We start from the raw sequence: 18,875 nt of genomic DNA, 5'->3' as shown, positions 1-18,875 counted from the left end.
TTTTTTTTTTACATTTTTCTTTATATGATTTTTTTTATACAGTACTTTCTGTGCATTTAGAAAAACTCAAATCAAACATAGTTAATGAGGGAGCAAAGAGTCAGGTCTGGGGGTCTGATATTCTGGGGTCTACAGGTCTTAACAGGATGGGTCTGAAGACCAGCAGGAACAGAAAAACACAAATAATGCAGGAAGAGATCAAGAAGAACAGATAAACTTAAAAGCAAAGACAATCAGATATAATCTGGATCTAAACTAAAACATTAAAAACAGAGCAGGAGCTGAATTCAAAACTGTTTGTGTTTCATCAAAGTGCAAAATAAAAGAATGTGAGAGTGAAACATCAGCCGATTCTAACAACCCAGTTTGTTCTGCAGCAACACAAACAACAAACACAAAAAAAAAACAAACAAAAACAACAAAACACACACACGGTTTCTCAGACAACACACATTCATCAAAGAGACAGACAGACAGTTAGACAGACAGACATTCATTCATTCATTTATTCCGACAGGTGCAGGATTGCAGGAACTAACAGGATCTGGACTTTGAACTTTAAAACATGCGGCGCAGAACTTTGGCAACGCGTCAGGCTGAATGTCGAGTGGCGACTGAAAACAGGGCAGACATCTTACAATGATGTCACAGTGCGGACTGGAGCAGGGAGGCGGGGCCTGGGGGGTGTCACATGACATGTTTCTGGATGCCTGGGGTGAACTCCTTGGCGTTGGGGTTGAGACTGCTGTTCACCTGGAGAACAGAAGAAGATGGCAGTGATGTCAGAGGAACATCTGTCTCTCTGTCTGTCTGTCCGTCTGTCCTCACTCACCACGATGTCCTGGTCTGGGTCCTGGTCTCCATCTGCATCCAGAACCAGCAGGCTGATCTGGTCCTGTATTTGACTGAGGGTCTGAGAGGGGAGGTCTCTGGATGGGATGAACCACTCCCACTGCTCCTCCTCCTCCAACATCTCCTGGAAACAGCGCTCAATGAACTCTTCCTCCCACAGCTCCTCCTCCACCTGCACACATATGTCAACCTGACCATCAGACCAGGACGGACAGTGGACTGAAAACATGTCTTCATATCTGCAGGACCAACATAATTTCAAGGAGCAGCATTTCCTCAAACCAGAGGAAGACATTAATCTATATTTGAATTAGTAACGGACAGACATTCAAACAACCTCAGGTCAAAAACAACAGCAGCAAAGTCCTCCAGACTGATTGATGCTCATTGTGTGTCAATGTGTTTCATGTGCTCACAGGGCTGTGGGCAGTTCATGTATTCATAGATTCCAAAGAATCCTCATAATGTCATCAGACAGAATGATGTCTGTTGTTAAAGGATAGTCAACTGACGACACCCTGATATGAAAGGAAAATACCTGATGTCCCAGACTGAAGTCCCCCCCCCCCCCCATCTCTCTCACTCACAAACACTAACACTCTGACAGCTGTCGTCCCAGAGCTTGTGTTAAAACTGTCAATGCAGTGGTGGAAGTGGGTGGCTTTGTGGTTCAGTGGGTAAAGCAGTATAAATAACAAAGAGCGGATCAGTTTCAGCTGACTGTTTTGCAGCAGCTGAAACTCCAGACCGACTTCACTGACACTGACAGACCTGAACAACAACTTAAAAATAGAACTACAACCTCTCTGATCTATCATGGAGCTCAGCTCGTCCATGAGTTATAGCTGCACATTAACCCAGCGGGACCAGCCGTGACCTGAGCGTCCTGCTTCACACAGGTGGTAACATGAAGCTTCTGGTCTTAAGTGTGTCCGACAGAGGTTTGTTTTCTGTCGACAAAGGATGTTCTTGATGGGCGTTTCAATGTGAGGTGAACACCTGGATGACACTGTGTCGGTGCCGACCGGATGCAGGACCTGTTCCCGATGACGTCATCGTGCCAGAGATCCCCTTTTCCGCCGCTGACGTCCTTTGTGGACTTTATCTGAAAGAACTGGGGCGACCCACGAAGCAGCTGGATACGTGTTTAACACAGTGTTGTTGTGTTTGTGGACACCTGTTCGACAGGTGAGCTCACCTGCCGGTTGAACTCCTCCTCGTTCTCCATCCACATGTACTCGGCGAACGGGTTGTCGTCGGAGCCGAACTGGTTGCTCAGGATCACCTCGTTGCTGATCGTCATGTTGGGAGCTGAAACGTTGCTGAGACTCGGGTCTTTCATTTCACTCGTCAGCCGCAGACAGACTCGGTGTCGGTTCGTTCGGCTTCCAACCCTGCAGGGGGGAGGGGGGGGGGTCAACTGACCGTAAAAACCGAGCAGCAGATCCGTGAAGGCGGCGGCAGGCCGCCCGTGATGGCCGCTGCCTGGCAGACAATAGCAGGCGGCTAACGACGGCCGCTGACTGCCATTTTCAGTCCGCGGACCAGACAACACGACTCACGTCGACACAAAACACGTTCACAAACACACAAGGACAGCACAACAACACCGGCTGCTCACGTATCGTGTTCCAGTGACTCAAATTACCTGGCAAGGCGTTTTCCTCGGACGGTCGAACAGTTGACTCCGACCCAAACTCTTCCCGGAGCGTAATGGCCGCGCTGCCTCTGTTTGTTTACATGGCCGACGTCACTGGGTGCTCACTAATGATTGGATAAACCTCTGCTGCCTTCAAGGTCTACAGGACCCTTGAAGACGAAACGTCGGAAAGTGGACAACTATGACGTTTGCAAATAAATAAACACATATATTTATTTATTCAAAGTTATCTATGATTTACATAACTTCAAATAATTTAAATGCAGTGAATTTCATTTTTCCCATTTCTTCCGATCTCCTCAGCAGCAGTGGAAATGTTTTTGTACAAAAATTGCTGTTTACTAATCGTGTGCTTTTTGACATTGAATATTCTACAGTCGATGTTGAAAATGTAAAACAGTGTGTGAACTTTGGTTTGGAGTCAGTGTGTATATTCTTCTAGATGTTTTTCTCATGGATAAAGACACTGGGGCAGCACGGCTTAGTGTTCAGTTCTGTTTCCTCACTTCGCTGCTGCAGCGGTGTTACATTTACAGTGAAACACGTTCATCCTCTCCATCGGCCTGAATTCAGACCTCCACCTCCATCAGGGTGAAGTAACTGGATCTTTTTTTTCTCGGTTGTCATGGTGACTCGTGGTATCGGGGCTCCATTGATGATGGCTTTTTATAGAGGTTGTGCACGCACACAACTCAAAGTGAACCAACTCAGATCAGCTGTTCTGGAACCGGATACCTGGAATGCCCCCCTGGTCTCCAAAGACATCCTGTTTGGGTTCATTGGTGACTCTAAACTGAGTGGTTGTTGGTCTGTCCAAGGTGACCCCGCCCCTCGTCCAGAGTGACCCGGAAACAGATCAGAGGTAGAAGCTGGATGGATGAATTACAGCTCTGTCCAATTTCCGAAGGTCCCTGAAGGTAACGCCGTCCTTTGTTTAGGCTCACAAACAACAATCTTTAAATAACTAACTCTGAACTGAGAATGTTCAGAAATTTGTTATCAATACTTATTATTCTAGTACTCATCATAGTTTAACAGTTGACATGTCTAACAAAGACTAAATATCGCGATATCCTGTTGCATCGCTCTCGTACGCTAGCAGCGTCAGCTAGCTGTTAGCTACGTACTAAAGAAAATTGAGGTAAGTGCATTTATTTAATCACATGTAATAAATGTTTCATGTGAGCCGGTGGTGCATAGGTTTATTAGAACACATTAGCAAATTGGAGCCCGGAAGTTATGAACTAAGTTAGCTAACGAACAGAATGGCTATTAGCTGCAGCAAGATAAAGCCAGTGGCTAATGTAGCCGAGTTAGTCCGGTTTGCTAAGCCTCGGGCCTCCACGTGAAAACAAACACAATTCAGTGATTTCTGTGGTGGAGTCATAAAGCCCAGATTACACCGGTAGTTGGCTCCCAATAATAATCTGGGGTTAGCGGGTTTAGCCTCGCTGCTAATGCCGGTCAGCCCTGTAATTCCCTTCATTCGGATGTTCTGATGAAATTTGTCTCAAACGGAAACTTTCCCGATGTTCTCGCCCCTGATCGTGTTTCACCGTGAAAATCCTCCTACAGGGCTCTGCAGGTCTGGACCTTTGAATGTACCTCTTCACGGCCTTAATTTTGAAGAAAACACCAGATTTTTAGGTCGAATTGCTGTATCTGTTGTTGCTTCTCATTTCCTCCATCCAAGTCCAAGATTATTCAGGTCGTGACTTATTTTCATGTGTTATCGGGAATTATTACAATTTCCTCTGAGACCGATGGGCTGTGAAACTGATATTAAATTATATCCTTGTATTGTCTCTTAGATCAGACTTAGTGAACCTGCAGAAAGCATCCACTAGAGGACGTTGTTGTCAACACATCCTTTGTGAGGATGTGAGTGAGACCGTCTATTTGGGGTCAGCGGTGCTTGAAGGTCAACATAACGTGTTAAAACGACACGGGGAGTCGCACAAAGATAGATTATAGATATAATAAACAATCCGTCTTTTTTTTACCTTAACCTCCATTTAATCTGATTGTAATGCACGTAAAGATGAACGTAAGAGTCTGAGAAAGTCTAAGTGGCCTCAGACTTTTGGCCGCCTGTGCCTTGGTGAGGGAGTGTTAACGGTTATTCTACCTTCACTTGTGTATTAAAGTGACTGTCAGCTGGTAATAGTGATTCATTTAGAAGTTTTGTATGTTAATCTCATCTCTCTGATGTTTCTTTTTCACTGAGGATGCTTCATCACTCTGTCTACATCAGTTCATGCTCTTCCTCCTTGTCTGCGGTGAATTTTGAGTCTTAAAATCCTTTTCTGTCTCCTTTCCCAGCCCTCTTTAATTCTCTCATGTCCCAATAATTACAACTTACATTTGGTCAGGTGGCTGACCAAATGAATTGTTGACCAATTTAATGAATTGCAGTCCTTTCCTTCTGTTTACATGCCTCTGTGGCTCAGTGCCTCTCCACTAGCTTCTGTTCTCTTAGTGGAGGCAGCGTCTGAAGATTGTCTCTACCTCATTGTGTTTCAGCAGAAATCAGAAATTCTCCAGAGAGGAAGAGGAGTTCCCCTTCACTTTGACCACATTTGCTCTTGAAACAAGACATTAACTGGTTTAAACGTCCCCATTTCTTAAAAATAAGATTTTTTTTGAGAGGCCTGCTTCGTTCTTTGTCTTGGCTCTGTACTGAGGTGTGTTGAAACCAGACAACAGTTCTACTTTGTGACGTCATGTCTCAGAAGTCACAGTCAGATGGCAGTCAGAAACACTTTGCTGTGGGTCGGGGGCTCCTGGCTGCTGCAGAGACCTTGAACTTCAGTATGAACGATCAGCGATCCAACCGGCAGATGGGGGGCATGTCCTCGGGTGTGGGGGTGGGTGGTGGTGCAGAAGGCCAGGACAGCAACGCTCAGATGTCTCGGTGTGGTGCTGGCAGCAATCTTGGCAGCACCATGAAGCTGTTTGCCAGTTTAGGGCTGTCGCCCTCTGACCTGGACGCTCTGGCTAAAATCCCAGAGGAGGACATCAGTGTGGAGACGCTGCCTCACATCCTCATGCAGCTCAAGAACCGCAAGGTGGACACAGGAGAACGGCGGGCTCCGTCCTCTGTGTCCTCTGATGTTGCTTATCGAGGAGGCAGGGATAGCTGGGACAACGTCCAAGGAGGGAGGATGGATAGTCCTTCTATGGGTCAGGGTCCAGCCCGGGGTCAGCCCTCTACAGACTTTGGGTACAGTTCCCTGCAGGACGTCTCCTCCAGCCGGGGCTACAACTTAAATTACAGCAGCAGCGGTGGTGGGGGTGGGAGCAGAGACAGGCCATATTCTGAGCTTTCCCGCCATGATTCCTACAGTGGGCTCGGCATGGGGCCGCCATCGTCCGACACTGTCTTTATGCCGAGGAGGATGGGCTCCCCATCAAACGGAAAAGTCCAAGACTTCTTGGGAGTCATGCCCCACATGTTCCCCCATGTGTGCTCTCTTTGTGACTTTGATGTTCATTCTACCATGGTGAGTACCGTCCAGCCTCCTTCCTCTTTTCTTCTCGGACTGACTTTAAATGTTTCTGTACAGATACCTGAGTTCAACGCACGTCTTTTGTCCACATCAGTCAATGGCAGGTGGTAATCATCCCTCATGGTCCGTGTGACTAGGGGTCCAGTCTCATCGTGCAATTTCCTTGTTTTTTCTCACCTGACAGCAAAAAACTTTACCTTCATTTCCTGCCACTGACACCTGAAACTGAAACAGAGTCGTATCAGAAGTCAGGTCTGAGTCTCTTCAGTCCTCATCCAGCCAAATACCTTTAAAATAAAATCCAACCCAGAGATTCATTTCATGTCAGCGTCAGTTCAACCTCAGCTGAGCATCATCCAGTTAGTTCGTGTTATGTTCACATTTAAACAGGTTTCACATTTGTACACATGACACCTGGAAGGAAAGGAACACAAAAATCACTGGCCCCAAGGAAACAAAGATGAAGAGATGAGATTAAAACTAAAGCAATAGAAGAAGAAATGAGTGGGCAGAGCCTAACTCTGTCCTCATTCAGTTGGTTCCTCAATGTCAAAACATAACAGCAGAAATTATTAATTTCTCACATCAAGTATCTCAGTCTCAACTTTAAAACACAGATTAGCACTTCCTGTCAGGACTTTCAGAATAAACACAAGATATTAAGCATGTATTTCTGGGTGAACCAGTTTAGCTGGGAAGAAACACTTGAGTGTCATTGATCCTCTTCTGGTATATGTAGGAGTGGAACCAGCACATTAACGGACTGAGACATGCTGAGAACAGACGGCTGCTCCTTGACATGTGAGACACACACACACACACACAGTGTAAACATCAAAGATGATGTTCAAATAGGTTTGTGATTGAGTGTTTTTTTTTTTTTGTTTTTTTTTTTCTTCTTTTTTGTTGTTGTTGTGTTCAGGTACCCAGATTGGGACCCCGGTGTGTCCTCTGGCAGAGGGTAAGTCAGACACGCATGGGTTCATGTGTTGTGTGTGTGTTTAATAAAGTTGTGAGTTTGAGTCAGTGCTGGTTGATCAGCTGTTGGATCAATGAGGCTGAAGCTCAGAGCCGTTTGATGACTTCCTCTTCTTACTCCAGTGTCCTGGAAACACCCAACTTGTCTGCAGGACTGCTGGGACCTGCCCCCATGTCTTCAGTTTCGACGGCAAGAGGAATGTCCTCAGCCTGGGGTAAGAGGCAGATATGTCCACTGCAGGACATCAACCAGTAACACAGGGGTGACTGCTGTTGACACTGAGTGTTTTTGTCAGGAGGAGCTGGAGGTCCAGGCCTGTCAGGAAACAACCAGCTGGGACAGAATAAGGTCAGTCTGCTCCTCTGTAAGTACACTCGATGCATTTAGACACATGGTTCAACCAGCATCAGAATAGGGGAAGAACAGTGACATTTCTGCAGTGGCATTTAGATGGTGTGATGAGAGGAAGGAGATCTATGAACAACATGACAGCTTGGCATCAAGGATTTTTCCAGAACTTGTTTAATTTATTGTGATCGATGAAGAACTCAGGCAACTGCAAGGCCAAACTGGTATGCCTGGAAAGCCTGAGGTGGATTTTTGGGGGCGGTTTCTCTTTAGTTGGCTTTAATTGAGATAGGACAAACTTGTGTCCACTTGGTTGCTGGGGTTTCGGGTTTGGGATGGGCTGAGAGATTTTGCTCAGTGGTGATTTGAGCTTTGTGTTTATGACTTGTTTGTTTTCAGCTGAGAAGCAGAGTGGTGGTGGTGAAGTATGACCGGAAACCTCTCAGCAACAAGACTCTGTTCGCTTTCACTGAGCCATTTGGCTGCCTGAGGGAGCACCTGGTCCTGAAAAACAAGGTGCAGAGACCGACTCTGCCACCAGCTTCAGACCGTCCCTGTGTTACAGCTCCAGTGTGGTCTCACCAACTGTGTCTCCAACAGGCCTTCTTGGAGATGAGCAGCCACGAGGAGGCTCAGGACGTGGTCAACTACTACGAGCAGCATCCCGTGGCTTTGTATGGAAAACCCATCAGCTTCTACCTGTCCAAGAGACTCATGGTCATTGAGGTGATGGGTCGAGTGAAGAAGTCAAACTCATTCTTCTGTCAGTCAAACTGCCTCAGACATTGAGATGTGTTTTTGTGTTTGAATTTCAGAAGGACGAACGGGCCTCAGACAGATCAAGGGAAAGGCCTGTCAGGGAGGTGAAAGGTCACGGCAGTCAGGTGGTTTTCTTCTCCAACCTGCCCAGAGAAGATGAGAAGAAGAAGGAGCTGCTGACCATCGCTGGACGCTTTGGCAATGTTGAGAAACACCTGTTTTTAACTGACCAGGTAACCTGATTTAACCCTAGGTCAGGGGTCAAAAGGGTGACAGGAGACTGGCCATTTAGTCACCTAAAATGGAGCAGATTTGTAGAAAAAGATTTTGATCAAGTAACTCAGTAAAAGCTGATGTGATGTAAACGCGTGATCCAAGGGTGGCTCTCTGTGTATCCAGGCGTTTGTCCAGCTGGGGACGCCTGAGGATGCCGAGATGCTGGTCAAGTATTATAGTGTGAACCCCCTCACCATTAAAGGACGGCCCATACGTCTCAACGTCTGCACCAAATACAAAACTCTCAAGTGAGTAGGAGCTTCATACACAACAGTCCAGACAGAGCAGGTCACGTGACAGGAAATGGATCAGTTTCACTGTATCCACTCAGTGAGACAAGCAGCGTAGGTATGAGGGTATGTGATGTCTCTCCTTGTTTCAGTGTGAACCGGAGACAGGGGGGATCTGGAGGAGAGGTTCGTAGCCAGAGGAACATTCCCTCCTCCTCTTCCTGCTTCTCTGGAAAAAGGACCTCCTCCACTTCCAGAACCTCCTCCACTAAATCCTTGTCCAGCTCTCGGACCAGAGAGGAGGAGGAGGAGAAGAAGAAGAAGGAAGAGGAGGAGATCAAGGTGAAGACTGAAGAACCTGCCACAGAGGAGGAGGAGCAGGAGGTGTCAGGGGTGATGGAAGGGGAAGAGGGGGAGGAGCAGGAAACACACATAAAGCAGGAGGAGCCTGAGGAGGTGGAGCCTGAGATATTTGTGGAATCATCAGGTGACGTTCAGGTGAGAAAACACAAAAGGAAAAAACTGATGATGGAAAACAAGTCCTGGAAATGAACAAATACATTTTCACAGGTGTCTGATGTGAATGATGGTGAGGATGTCACAGATGATACACCTGCACACCAGGTTGGGGCTGAAGATGAGACCAAGCAGTGGGCGGACTCAGAGGGACTGACTGAGTGTGAGCCCCCAACTGAAGAACAGGAAAATAAAGACGAACAGACTGCAGAACCAGGAGACGGCTCAGAAGCCGGGGAGGGAGCTCCACCCCCAGACGCAGTAAGGCAGTTCTTGATGATGGTCAGGGATCCCATTTTGTGTATTTCTGAACTTTGAACCTGAAGAAATGTGATGTCAGTTCGATCAGGACTTCCTGGAGAACATGGAGGACTTTGTGACACTGGATGAACTGGCAGAGGAAGAGGATGAAGATCAGGCAGACTCAGACGCAACAGGTACCTGATCGTCGGGTTGACTCTTCAGCAGCTCTCATGGTGTCAGCTGATGAAAATTTCCTTGTGTGATTGAACTAATGGTGTGTGTGTGTGTGTGTCTCCTCTGCCTCTCTGCAGACAACACAAGGAAGGGGGTGTGTACCAGCTGCTGCACAACAATGCACAACCTTTTTTTGTTGTTTGTTTCATCTTCTCCTCCCGGGGGGGGGGTTACCGGCTCTGTGTAAAGAGCCTTGGAGTTAATCTTGGTGATTTAGTGATGTATAAAATAATTTGATTTGAACTTGCATGGAGACAAAACATTTCACAAAGAAGAGAGAAACTCTAAAAATAATCACTGACAGAAGATCAGGAAAAGGAAATGTTTGTGGAAATGAAGAGTAACAACACTTGTGACACATCACAACTGAGTTACAGCAGCTATATGAAGATCCTGCAGGTATCAGATGTTGTCATGGTATAATCCACTTCGTGTCTGCTCAGGGCATGAGGGTGGTGAATATTGTGGGCTTCAGACGAGGGTACGACTTCCTGAGCGAACTGCTGGGACTTGCCAAACCATTTGGGAAGGTGGTGAAACACCTGGTCCTGGACCTGAGACCTGAGGTATGACCCTCAATTTGTGTGTTTGTTGTGTTGTTCCTGGTCAGGCCTGCCTTCAGTTTTTGTGTCTGTTGTGTTGTTCCTGGGCAGGCCTACCTACAGTTCTACACAGAAGAAGAAGCTCGAGCAATGGCCAAGTTCTACAACAGTAATGTGACAGCATCAGTGTGTGGCCGCCCGGTCCGGGTCAGTCACTCCATGACCTACCCCACAATCCAGGTGTGGCCTTGAAACCAGTTTGTGTAAAGACCTGGATTATGACCCAATTAAGATTTATAGTGAAATGAGTCGTGTCATTGTCTGGACATAAAGTGTGTGCGTGTGTGTGTGTGTGTGCATGCGCTGTCAGTGTGGATCCAGCAGGGTGGTCTACGTGGGTCAGATCCCCAACAGTAAATACTCAGACGAGGCCATCCTGAAACTGGCCGAGCCCTTCGGGAAAGTCAGGAAGTACTTCCTAAACCGGATCAAGAGAGAGGTACCGAATCAGGATGCCAATTCATCCTGAGAAGTCCCTCTGTGTCCTCAGTTAGGTGATGATGGTGTTTGTGTTTTCAGTGTTTCATTGAGATGGAAGATGCTGCAGATGCAGAGAAAATGGCTGAAGAGTTTAAAGTGAATCCGCCAAAGTTTAACGGAAAACGTCTGATCGTCTATGTCAGTAGGAAGTACCGGCAGCTCAAACACGGGTGAGTCCCCAAAAGCCTGGACTCAGCTGGTCTCAGACTGTTGGGATGATGTTCTCATCTGATCTTTGTCTCCTCAGACATCGGTGTCCGAACACGGCAAAGAGGGAGACCAGCAGCAGCTCACCGACGAGAGCTTCCAAACTGCCTGAAGAACCTGCAGCCAAGAAGTCCAGACTGGAGGGGGAGGGGGAGGAGCCGCGGGTCTCCAACATAACTGGAGGTGAAGAGGAAATACCAGAGAAGAAGAATCCAGATGATTCTGATCAGACACTGAGGAGCTGTAAGGAGGAGGTAAGTCGCAAACGTTAACACAACGTTAACACAACGTTAACACAACACACCCACACAGACACAATGTGCTCTTTGCAGGAGGTGAAGCAGCAAGTGGAGGAGATGGAAACATCGACTGTACAGAACGGACAGACTGAGGCTCCTCCCGCTGCCGAAAACAAACCCAGCGTGGCATCTTTACCGCTGCCCCCTTACGACCCAGACGCCCCCATCGGTGAGGTTAATTGTCTTTTAATGTGAACGTGTCACACAGGAAGTTGCGGTGAAACTAACCGTAAATCATTTGAGCAGGTGTCGAACACGTGAAGACAGGGTTCTACTGTCGCGTCTGCTTCCTGTTTTACTCCAACGAAGATGCAGCTAAGAAAACGCACTGCAGCAGCCAGACACACTACGAGAAGCTGCAGGTGAATTGCAGCCCCGCCCACATTGCACCTGAGACGGTTTGTCTCTACTGGTCACATGATGAACTTTATTCATATACAACACTTTTCAAAATAATAGCACATAGGGAAATCAGGAAAAAAATCAGTGAGATAAAATTAAAACTTTTCTGCAAAAACAAGTTTCCGTAGTAACCAGGTTTTTTTTTTTGTTTTTATTTTCAGAAATATCTGGAGAAGGAAGTGACAAAGGCAGAGAAGAAGAAAGGGAAGAAGATGACGCTGTGAAATTCAAAGAGTCGATGGGTCACAGATCACAACATGGAATTTACATTTTCTGTAATTTGAAGTTCAGTCATTATTTGACAGGATGTGATGAGATAATGAATAAGAGGTCAGTCTGAAGGTAACAGCTTCCTGTTTGTGTCCTGACTGTTGGTTTAGAGAGAGTTGTTGGCTGTTGTTACTTCACACCTATGTGACCTGATGCTAATCCGTTGAGCGCAGCGTAGGACTGAGATGGGAGCCTGAGGTGAAACTCTTGTTTAGGAGGAGATCCTGAAAAACACTGTATCCTTCCACCAAGTGCATCAGAAGCACGGGGCAGATGGATACACTGTTGTTGAAGAAATAGTTCTGGTGAGTTGATTTAACTGATTGTGTTGTTTATTTTGATGTTTTCTAAAATAAACCACTTTGTTTAAATTCAACATCATTTTCCTTCATTACATTTTTTCTCTTCAATTGGAAACAACTAATCCTGTTTAAGATGATGTCATTGCTGAGGATGTCTGGGTAATGTAGTCTCTGGACCTGGTTCCTGTTGATGCTGGTTGGAGTCAGAAATTTTGATGTTTTGGATGAAGTGGACTGAAGGTAACAGAAACTCTCAAACTCTAGTTTGTGTCCAAGAACTTAAATCGTGTGTGGCAGCGAACATCTGATGGAAATAATAAAACCAGCTCCTGAGCATCTTATCTCACTCATGAATCATGATGTAAATGTGACACCATAAGGACAGAGAGAGAGAGACTGGCATAGATTTTGATCTAGATTTTTCAAAGCCACATTTATTAATCATTACATATTCTGCCTATAGACTGTTTACATCACATTAAGACAGACAGGGACATTGAAATGAGCTCAGCTCTAGTCCAAGCTGTCCATCAGTCTCGGAGCAGACCAGCTGAAATCTCTGCAGGTCCCGAGCTGGAGCTGCTCTGTAAAAAATTGAACTCCACCAGTCTGGATCTGACAATATATTTAAAAACAGGAAGCACATCAACATTCAGCTCCTCTACTTTTCACAGGTAAGTCCTCCAGGGTGTGTTGCTGCGCTCATTCTGTGTCCTCTGGTTGAGAATCTACCATTATCTGGTGCAAAGTCTTTACTGAGGCACTGTCTATAGAAACATCTCCAGCGTCAGCAGGTCCAAGCAGAGGTCCAGAACAGTCTTTAAACTTCAGGAGCAGTTTGAGGGCCGGAAACGGGTCAGAGCAGTCCAGCAGCAATGCACCATCATGGAAGTGAGCAGAGAGCGCAGATGGAGGTTCAGCTTTGACTTCCAGTGCCTCAACAGCTGACCTGTGCAGACTTCAGTCCCAGCCGAGGTCCAGTCAGCTCCACCACCTGCCCCAACATGGAAACTCCCACAGTTTCCTGGGTAGAGGCCCCACCCCCCAGTCAGGACAGTCCAGCAGGCTTCCAAAAAGCGCAGGTTCCCTGAGGACAGAGAACTGGTCTGTCCTAGGAGTCTGTTTCCTCAGGAGAGCCCATGCAGAGAAAACACTCATGTAGGAGGGTGGCAGGGATAATGTTCTAATCTGGTTGGAGTCCATGAGGAACAGAGGCAAGTACAGTGCCAGACTGCCACACCGCTGCAGGATTAAACAGGCCATGGCCCTCCACACCAGGGCTGCAGGCCAAGTGAACAGTCTCTGGATCAACTACAGAGGGAAGGTGGCGCCCCTGTTGGCCAGATGGACCAGGCCCTGTCCCCCCCTCCTCTTTGGATAAAAACAAAACCCCCTGAGGAACCCAGTGCAACACGTCCCAGAAAAAATAAGCTAAAACCCGCTGAACCTGTGACAGGAGAAAGGCTGGAGGATCAACACAGCACAAGATTATTTACGATGAGAACACACCCTCTAAAAGACAGTTTAGGTAAAATCCACTTCGTTAGTTGACCTTTGACCCTTTCTAAAACACCGTCCCAGTTAAAAAAAAAAAAAAACTTTCATTACCTAAAAACACTCCCAAATATTTCAGCCCCCCAGTTTTCCACACTAACCCTCTAGGCAGCCTGAGCCGATCCCTCAGCCTGTCCACCACCATGACAGCCTCACCCTTTTCCCAGTTTATTCTGGCTGAGGAGACAAAACCAAACTGATTAACAGTGTTAACTATAAAAGCAATGTCAGTCTGAGAGCTAACCAAGATAATGAAATCGTCAGTGTAGGTATGTTCGCATAAGCAGACAATTTAAAAGGGACACCACACCCAAAGTACACACCACTCAGGTCAGCTCAGCTTATGACAGGGGGCAGCCCTGCCTGACCCCCCTCTGGACCCTGAGCGGAGCACTCAGGCCTCCATTGACTTTAAGCACACTTGCAATGCCACTGTACAGAATCTGGATCTTGGCTATAAAACCTGGGCTGAACCCAAAAGCAGCCAACATCTACCAGAGGCACTGGTGTTCAACCCAGTCAAAAGCCTTCCTGGTCTATAGAAATCTGGCCAGTGTCCACAGCCAATGAGCAGGAGACCTCCAAAATGTCCCGAATTAAAGTGACGTCACTAATCAGCCTGCCGGGCACACAGTATGTCTGGTCAGCATGGATGACGGATGCCATCACTCCTCTCAGTCTGGAGGCCAGGATCTCAGACAGGATCTCCATTTTTTCAGCAGCAGGGTCACAACTACCCTTCTGCAGCTTGGAGGAAGCTGTCCTGTCTGCAGGCTGTTGATGAGGACTTACAGCAGATCTTCACCCAGCACTGCCCAGAAAGACGTACAGAAGTCCAACAGTAGACCATCTAGGCCCGGAGCTTTTCCACTCTGCAGGCTCAAAGCTGTGTGCAGCTCAAGAAGTGTTCCGGTTTGGTGCTGTTGTCAGCTTCCACCTGAGGGAGACCGCTGAGGAAGCTGCTGCACTTTTGTGGGTTGGATTTGTGCTCGCTCTCATACAGGCTGCCAGCGTCCTGAGACCAGCGAACCGCTGCCGGATCTCAGTGAGTGCACCACCTTCATTTGTCCATTCCTTCTCTCCAGGATGAAGAAAAACTTGGAGAGTCTCTCTACAGGTTCAGAGATCTGGTTCAGTCTCTGATGACATTGAGAGTGAACTGTTGACATAATTGTTAGATCTGGGGTTTTCCCACCACGGCTGTATACTGTTAAAATCAGTTTTCCAATTTCTGTACTCTTTCAAAAAACATGCAGCTCTAAACTCAGAGTTGTGGAGTGAGACACTGCTAAAATGCCAGTAGGTGTTCTGCAAATGCACATTCTTAAAAAAAAAAAAAAAAAAAAAAAACAAGGCAGTGATCGGAATGTTCACGAGTCCTGAAACAGTCCAACCGGTCTCTCAGGGCCGGAGAGCTCCTGCTGTGCCTGCAGGGACTCCAGCTGTACTGCCTGTTGTGGCTGTGGAAGTTCCTCCACCCATCCGACAGTTCAGTGCAGTTAAAATCCCCCCCTAAAAACAAAAAGCTCCTGATGACGTCACAGAAAACCACACTGCCGTTCTTTCTTCTCCATCATTTGGAGCATAGATGCTGACCCTCTCAAAAAATTGGGATTAAAGGAACTGCACTAAGGTGGTTCAAATGCTATGTTACGACCCAGCTCTCAGGGGAAAGGGAAGTAACACAAAGAACCCAGGTGTTAGTGGGTATGATGTTTATTGACTCAAATTTGAAACTGGTTAACAGACAGACAAAAATAAACCAAGGAATGGGCCAGTGGGTGCTGCTTTAAATCAAAAACAGAATATAACCAAAAGAGGACTCTCTAAGAGCTATGCCGTACCAATGACTAGTTTCAACATAAAAGGAAAATAAAGACTGGCTACAACTAGCTACAAACCAAAATACACAAAATCAGCACCTCAACCTAAAGTACAGAATAAGCCCAATGGCTACAATGGAGACAATTAACAGAACAGACAGTCAATATCTAAACTAAACCTGGCCTCTACTTCCAAGGTTCAATCAAATATAAATCTTTCCACCATCCACATCAGCTATTTCAAGGTCTGCTAAATTGGTTTTTAAGACCCACAAACACCACAACCAAAGGTGCAATCTGTCCCACAGTCAGCCGCCCAGACTGACAAGCTGGCAGAGGTTTTAAACAGTTGTACCCGATTGGGGCGGCTGGGATTGGCTGGTCTGCAGACAGGCCGCACCAATCAGGAATCCAGGTGGTGATGAAGGTGGAGCCATCAGGTGCCGGGAGGCCACACCAATCAGGGCGAGGAGGTTGGAGCCATCTGGGCAGGAAACTTGGCAACTGAAAAACATTCTCACACACAAGTGGGCAGAGCGGTGGGCGTAACATCCTACTTATCAGATACACATCAGTTTTTTTCATGTTAACAACAGCTCCTCCTCATGTACTGTAGTCAGTCATAGAGTCCCACAGGTAATTATCAATGAAGCCAAATGAAGTCAGTGAAAAGTCGTCTGAGGCAGTGATGGAGGAGTTCATTGATGATGATGATGACATGTCTGATGATGAACTTTTAAAGATATCACAGAAAAGAAAGAGTCCAGACTCCTCACAGGGAAATACAAAAACCAAAAAGTTAATAAAAGAGAAAGAAACTGTTACAGAGTCCCAGACTAACGTTTGTCTGACTCAGCCATGTTTTTACTCTCCAAGTGAAGTTAAATCGTTTTTAGAAAAAAAAAGGTGCCATAATCCCACTGATTGAGTATTTCCCTGATCTGGACCTCTTCATTCAGTCAGCTAGGCCCCTGACCCGTGAATCAGGAAGTTTGGAAGAGGTGCTGACGGATCAGGAGATCTACAGGCTGAGGAAACTGGTTGGAAGAGCTAAGGCACAAATCCTCAGTAATGATGATGTTTAAACAGTTTTTATGCCCATCCCTCCTTTTTAATTGTGTTTTTACTGCAGTTTCCTTTTTAATCTCTCCATTCATGGGTGATTTTAAACTCAGCAGCCTAAACCTGAACGGAGCCAGGGCTGGAAAAAAAGAGCTGCTGTTTTTAAAATGATGAGATTAAGAGGTTGAGCATTTTGTTAGTGCAGGAAACACACAGCAGTGCAGACAACGAGGAGATCATACCAGGGGTTTTACTGAAGGTCAGAGCTTTTTATGAAAACATGAATTTAGCATTTTTAAACATCTATGCACTGACCAGTCAGGTGGACAGGATGGGCCTTTTAAATGTTTTATGTGATGTTCTGAGAGCCAGCAGGAGTGAGGAGTATTTGTTTTAACTGTACAGAAAACCCAGATCTGGACAGGAATCACCCAGAGCCTCACCCCGGATCATCACACAGGCTCAGACAGCTGGTACAGACTCATGAGCTCCAGGATGTATGGAGAGTCCTCCACGGAAATAACAGGCAGAGAAAGGTTTTTATCCCTGACCAGACTACACAGATTCTACTCTTTTAAACATCATGTTAGTGTTTTTAAAGACACATTCAGCCAAGAGGTTTTTCTGACCACTGCCTCGTTTCGTGTTCTGTTTTAATTAGAAACATTCGCACACGCAGCGCCTACTGGCATTTTAACAGTACCCTGCTCAGTGACAGTTCTTTTAAAAACGCTTTTAACTTCTTTTGGGGCCTTCACAAAGAAAGCAAACCTGAGTTTGCCTCCATCCAGCAGTGGTGGGATGTTGGCAAAGCCAAAATTAAACAGCTTTGCCAGCAGGTCACTCGCAATGTCACAAGAGACACAACCCAATCTTTGAAGGATCTGGAGACTCAGAGGGTAGAACTGCAGACTTTAGCAGATTCTACAGGTGATCAGGGTATTTTAAATACCCTCAAGTCTAAAAAGTTGGCCATAGCCAACCTGCTGGGCGTCACAGCACAGGGAGCTCTGGTCAGGTCACGTTTCCTGAACATCTCGCAGATGGACGCCCCCTAACGTTTCTTCTTTGGTCTGGAGCAGAAAAATGGGAGGAAAATCATCCACTCCCTGCGCTCCAGCAGCAGCTCCAAGATCTCTGAAGAGTCAAACATCAGGAAGTTTGCTGCTGACTACTACAGAAATCTGTACAGGAGCAAGTGGAATGATGATGTGCACAGCAGCTTCCTCACCGGCCTTCCCCAAGTTCAAGAAAAAAAACACTCATTGTTGGAGGCTGATCTGACTCTGGAAGAACTGTGCACGTCCTTGATGAGTCTACAGAGTGGCAAGGCTCCAGGCATCAACGGTCTTCCTGTAGAACTTTACAAGACTTTCTGGCCCATCCTCGGAGAAGACCTACTGGAGGTGGTTTCTGACAGCCTACAGAAAGGACGGCTGCCTCTAAGCTGCAGGACGGCCGTCATCACACTCCTGCCCAAGAAAGGAGACCTGCAGGAGCTGAAAAACTGATCCTGTCCAAAGCCCTGGCCACGTGACTGAGGGAGGTGATGACGTCCATCGTGCACCCTGACCAGACTTACTGTGTGCCCCACAGGATCATCAGTGACAACGTCGCTCTAATTTGTGACGTTATGGACCTCTCCAGATCATTGGTCGTAGACACTGGTCTGTTTTCAATAGATCAGGAAAAGGCTTTTGACCAGGATGAACACCAGTACCTCTGGCAGACATTAGGTGCTTCTGGGTTCAACCAGGGTTTCATGGCCAAGATCCGGGTTCTGTACAGTGACACTGCGAGTGTTTTAAAAATCAGCAGTGGTCTGGGTGCTCCGTTCAGTGTCCAGAGGGGGGTCAGGCAGGGCTGCCCCCTGTCTGGCATGTTATACTCACTGGCCATCGAGCCCCTGCTGCACAAGCTGAGAGCCGACCTGAGTGGAGTGCAGTTTCCTGGTTGTAATGTCTCTTTCAAACTGTCTGCTTATGCGGATGATGTCATTGCCATTGTTAACTCCCAGACTGACATTGATGTTCTTGTAAATAATATAAAACGTTTTGGTTTTATCTTCTCAGCCAGAGTTAACTGGGAGAAGAGTGAGGCTGTCATGGTGGTGGACAGGCTGAGGGATCGGCTCAGGCTGCCTAGAGGGTTAGTGTGGAAAACTGGGGGGCTGAAATATTTGGGAGTGTTTTTAGGTAATGAAACTTTTTTACAGAAAAACTGGGACATTGTTTTAGAAAGGGTCAAAGGTCGACTAACAAAGTGGAA

At 46.7% G+C, this 18,875-nt stretch overlaps 2 protein-coding genes across 2 annotated transcripts; one reads left to right on the top strand and one right to left on the bottom strand.

Annotated features, from left to right (window-relative positions):
• On the bottom strand, positions 1-2,622 carry LOC115049973 (polyadenylate-binding protein-interacting protein 2-like). The gene is made up of 4 exons (XM_029512648.1): positions 2,501-2,622; positions 2,051-2,246; positions 833-1,024; positions 1-753 (listed from the first exon to the last, which is right to left on the bottom strand). Exons 2-4 carry the CDS (start codon positions 2,192-2,194, stop codon positions 688-690), a joined length of 402 nt encoding a protein of 133 aa, XP_029368508.1. The 5' UTR covers positions 2,195-2,246; positions 2,501-2,622; the 3' UTR covers positions 1-687.
• A 770-nt stretch (positions 2,623-3,392) lies between these two features.
• On the top strand, positions 3,393-12,260 carry LOC115050218 (matrin-3-like). The gene is made up of 22 exons (XM_029513014.1): positions 3,393-3,653; positions 5,039-6,015; positions 6,761-6,822; positions 6,944-6,982; positions 7,123-7,214; positions 7,296-7,348; positions 7,748-7,864; positions 7,949-8,074; positions 8,164-8,340; positions 8,507-8,631; positions 8,766-9,111; positions 9,184-9,390; positions 9,470-9,566; positions 9,684-9,700; positions 10,050-10,172; positions 10,260-10,388; positions 10,519-10,647; positions 10,728-10,858; positions 10,936-11,149; positions 11,228-11,363; positions 11,441-11,680; positions 11,732-12,260. Exons 2-22 carry the CDS (start codon positions 5,236-5,238, stop codon positions 11,818-11,820), a joined length of 3,429 nt encoding a protein of 1,142 aa, XP_029368874.1. The 5' UTR covers positions 3,393-3,653; positions 5,039-5,235; the 3' UTR covers positions 11,821-12,260.
• The last annotated feature ends 6,615 nt before the right edge of the window (positions 12,261-18,875 follow it).

Source organism: Echeneis naucrates, chromosome 10 (genome assembly GCF_900963305.1).
Source record: "Echeneis naucrates chromosome 10, fEcheNa1.1, whole genome shotgun sequence".
Classification (NCBI taxonomy): domain Eukaryota; kingdom Metazoa; phylum Chordata; class Actinopteri; order Carangiformes; family Echeneidae; genus Echeneis; species Echeneis naucrates.
This window is presented reverse-complemented; position numbering and strand designations above follow the sequence as displayed.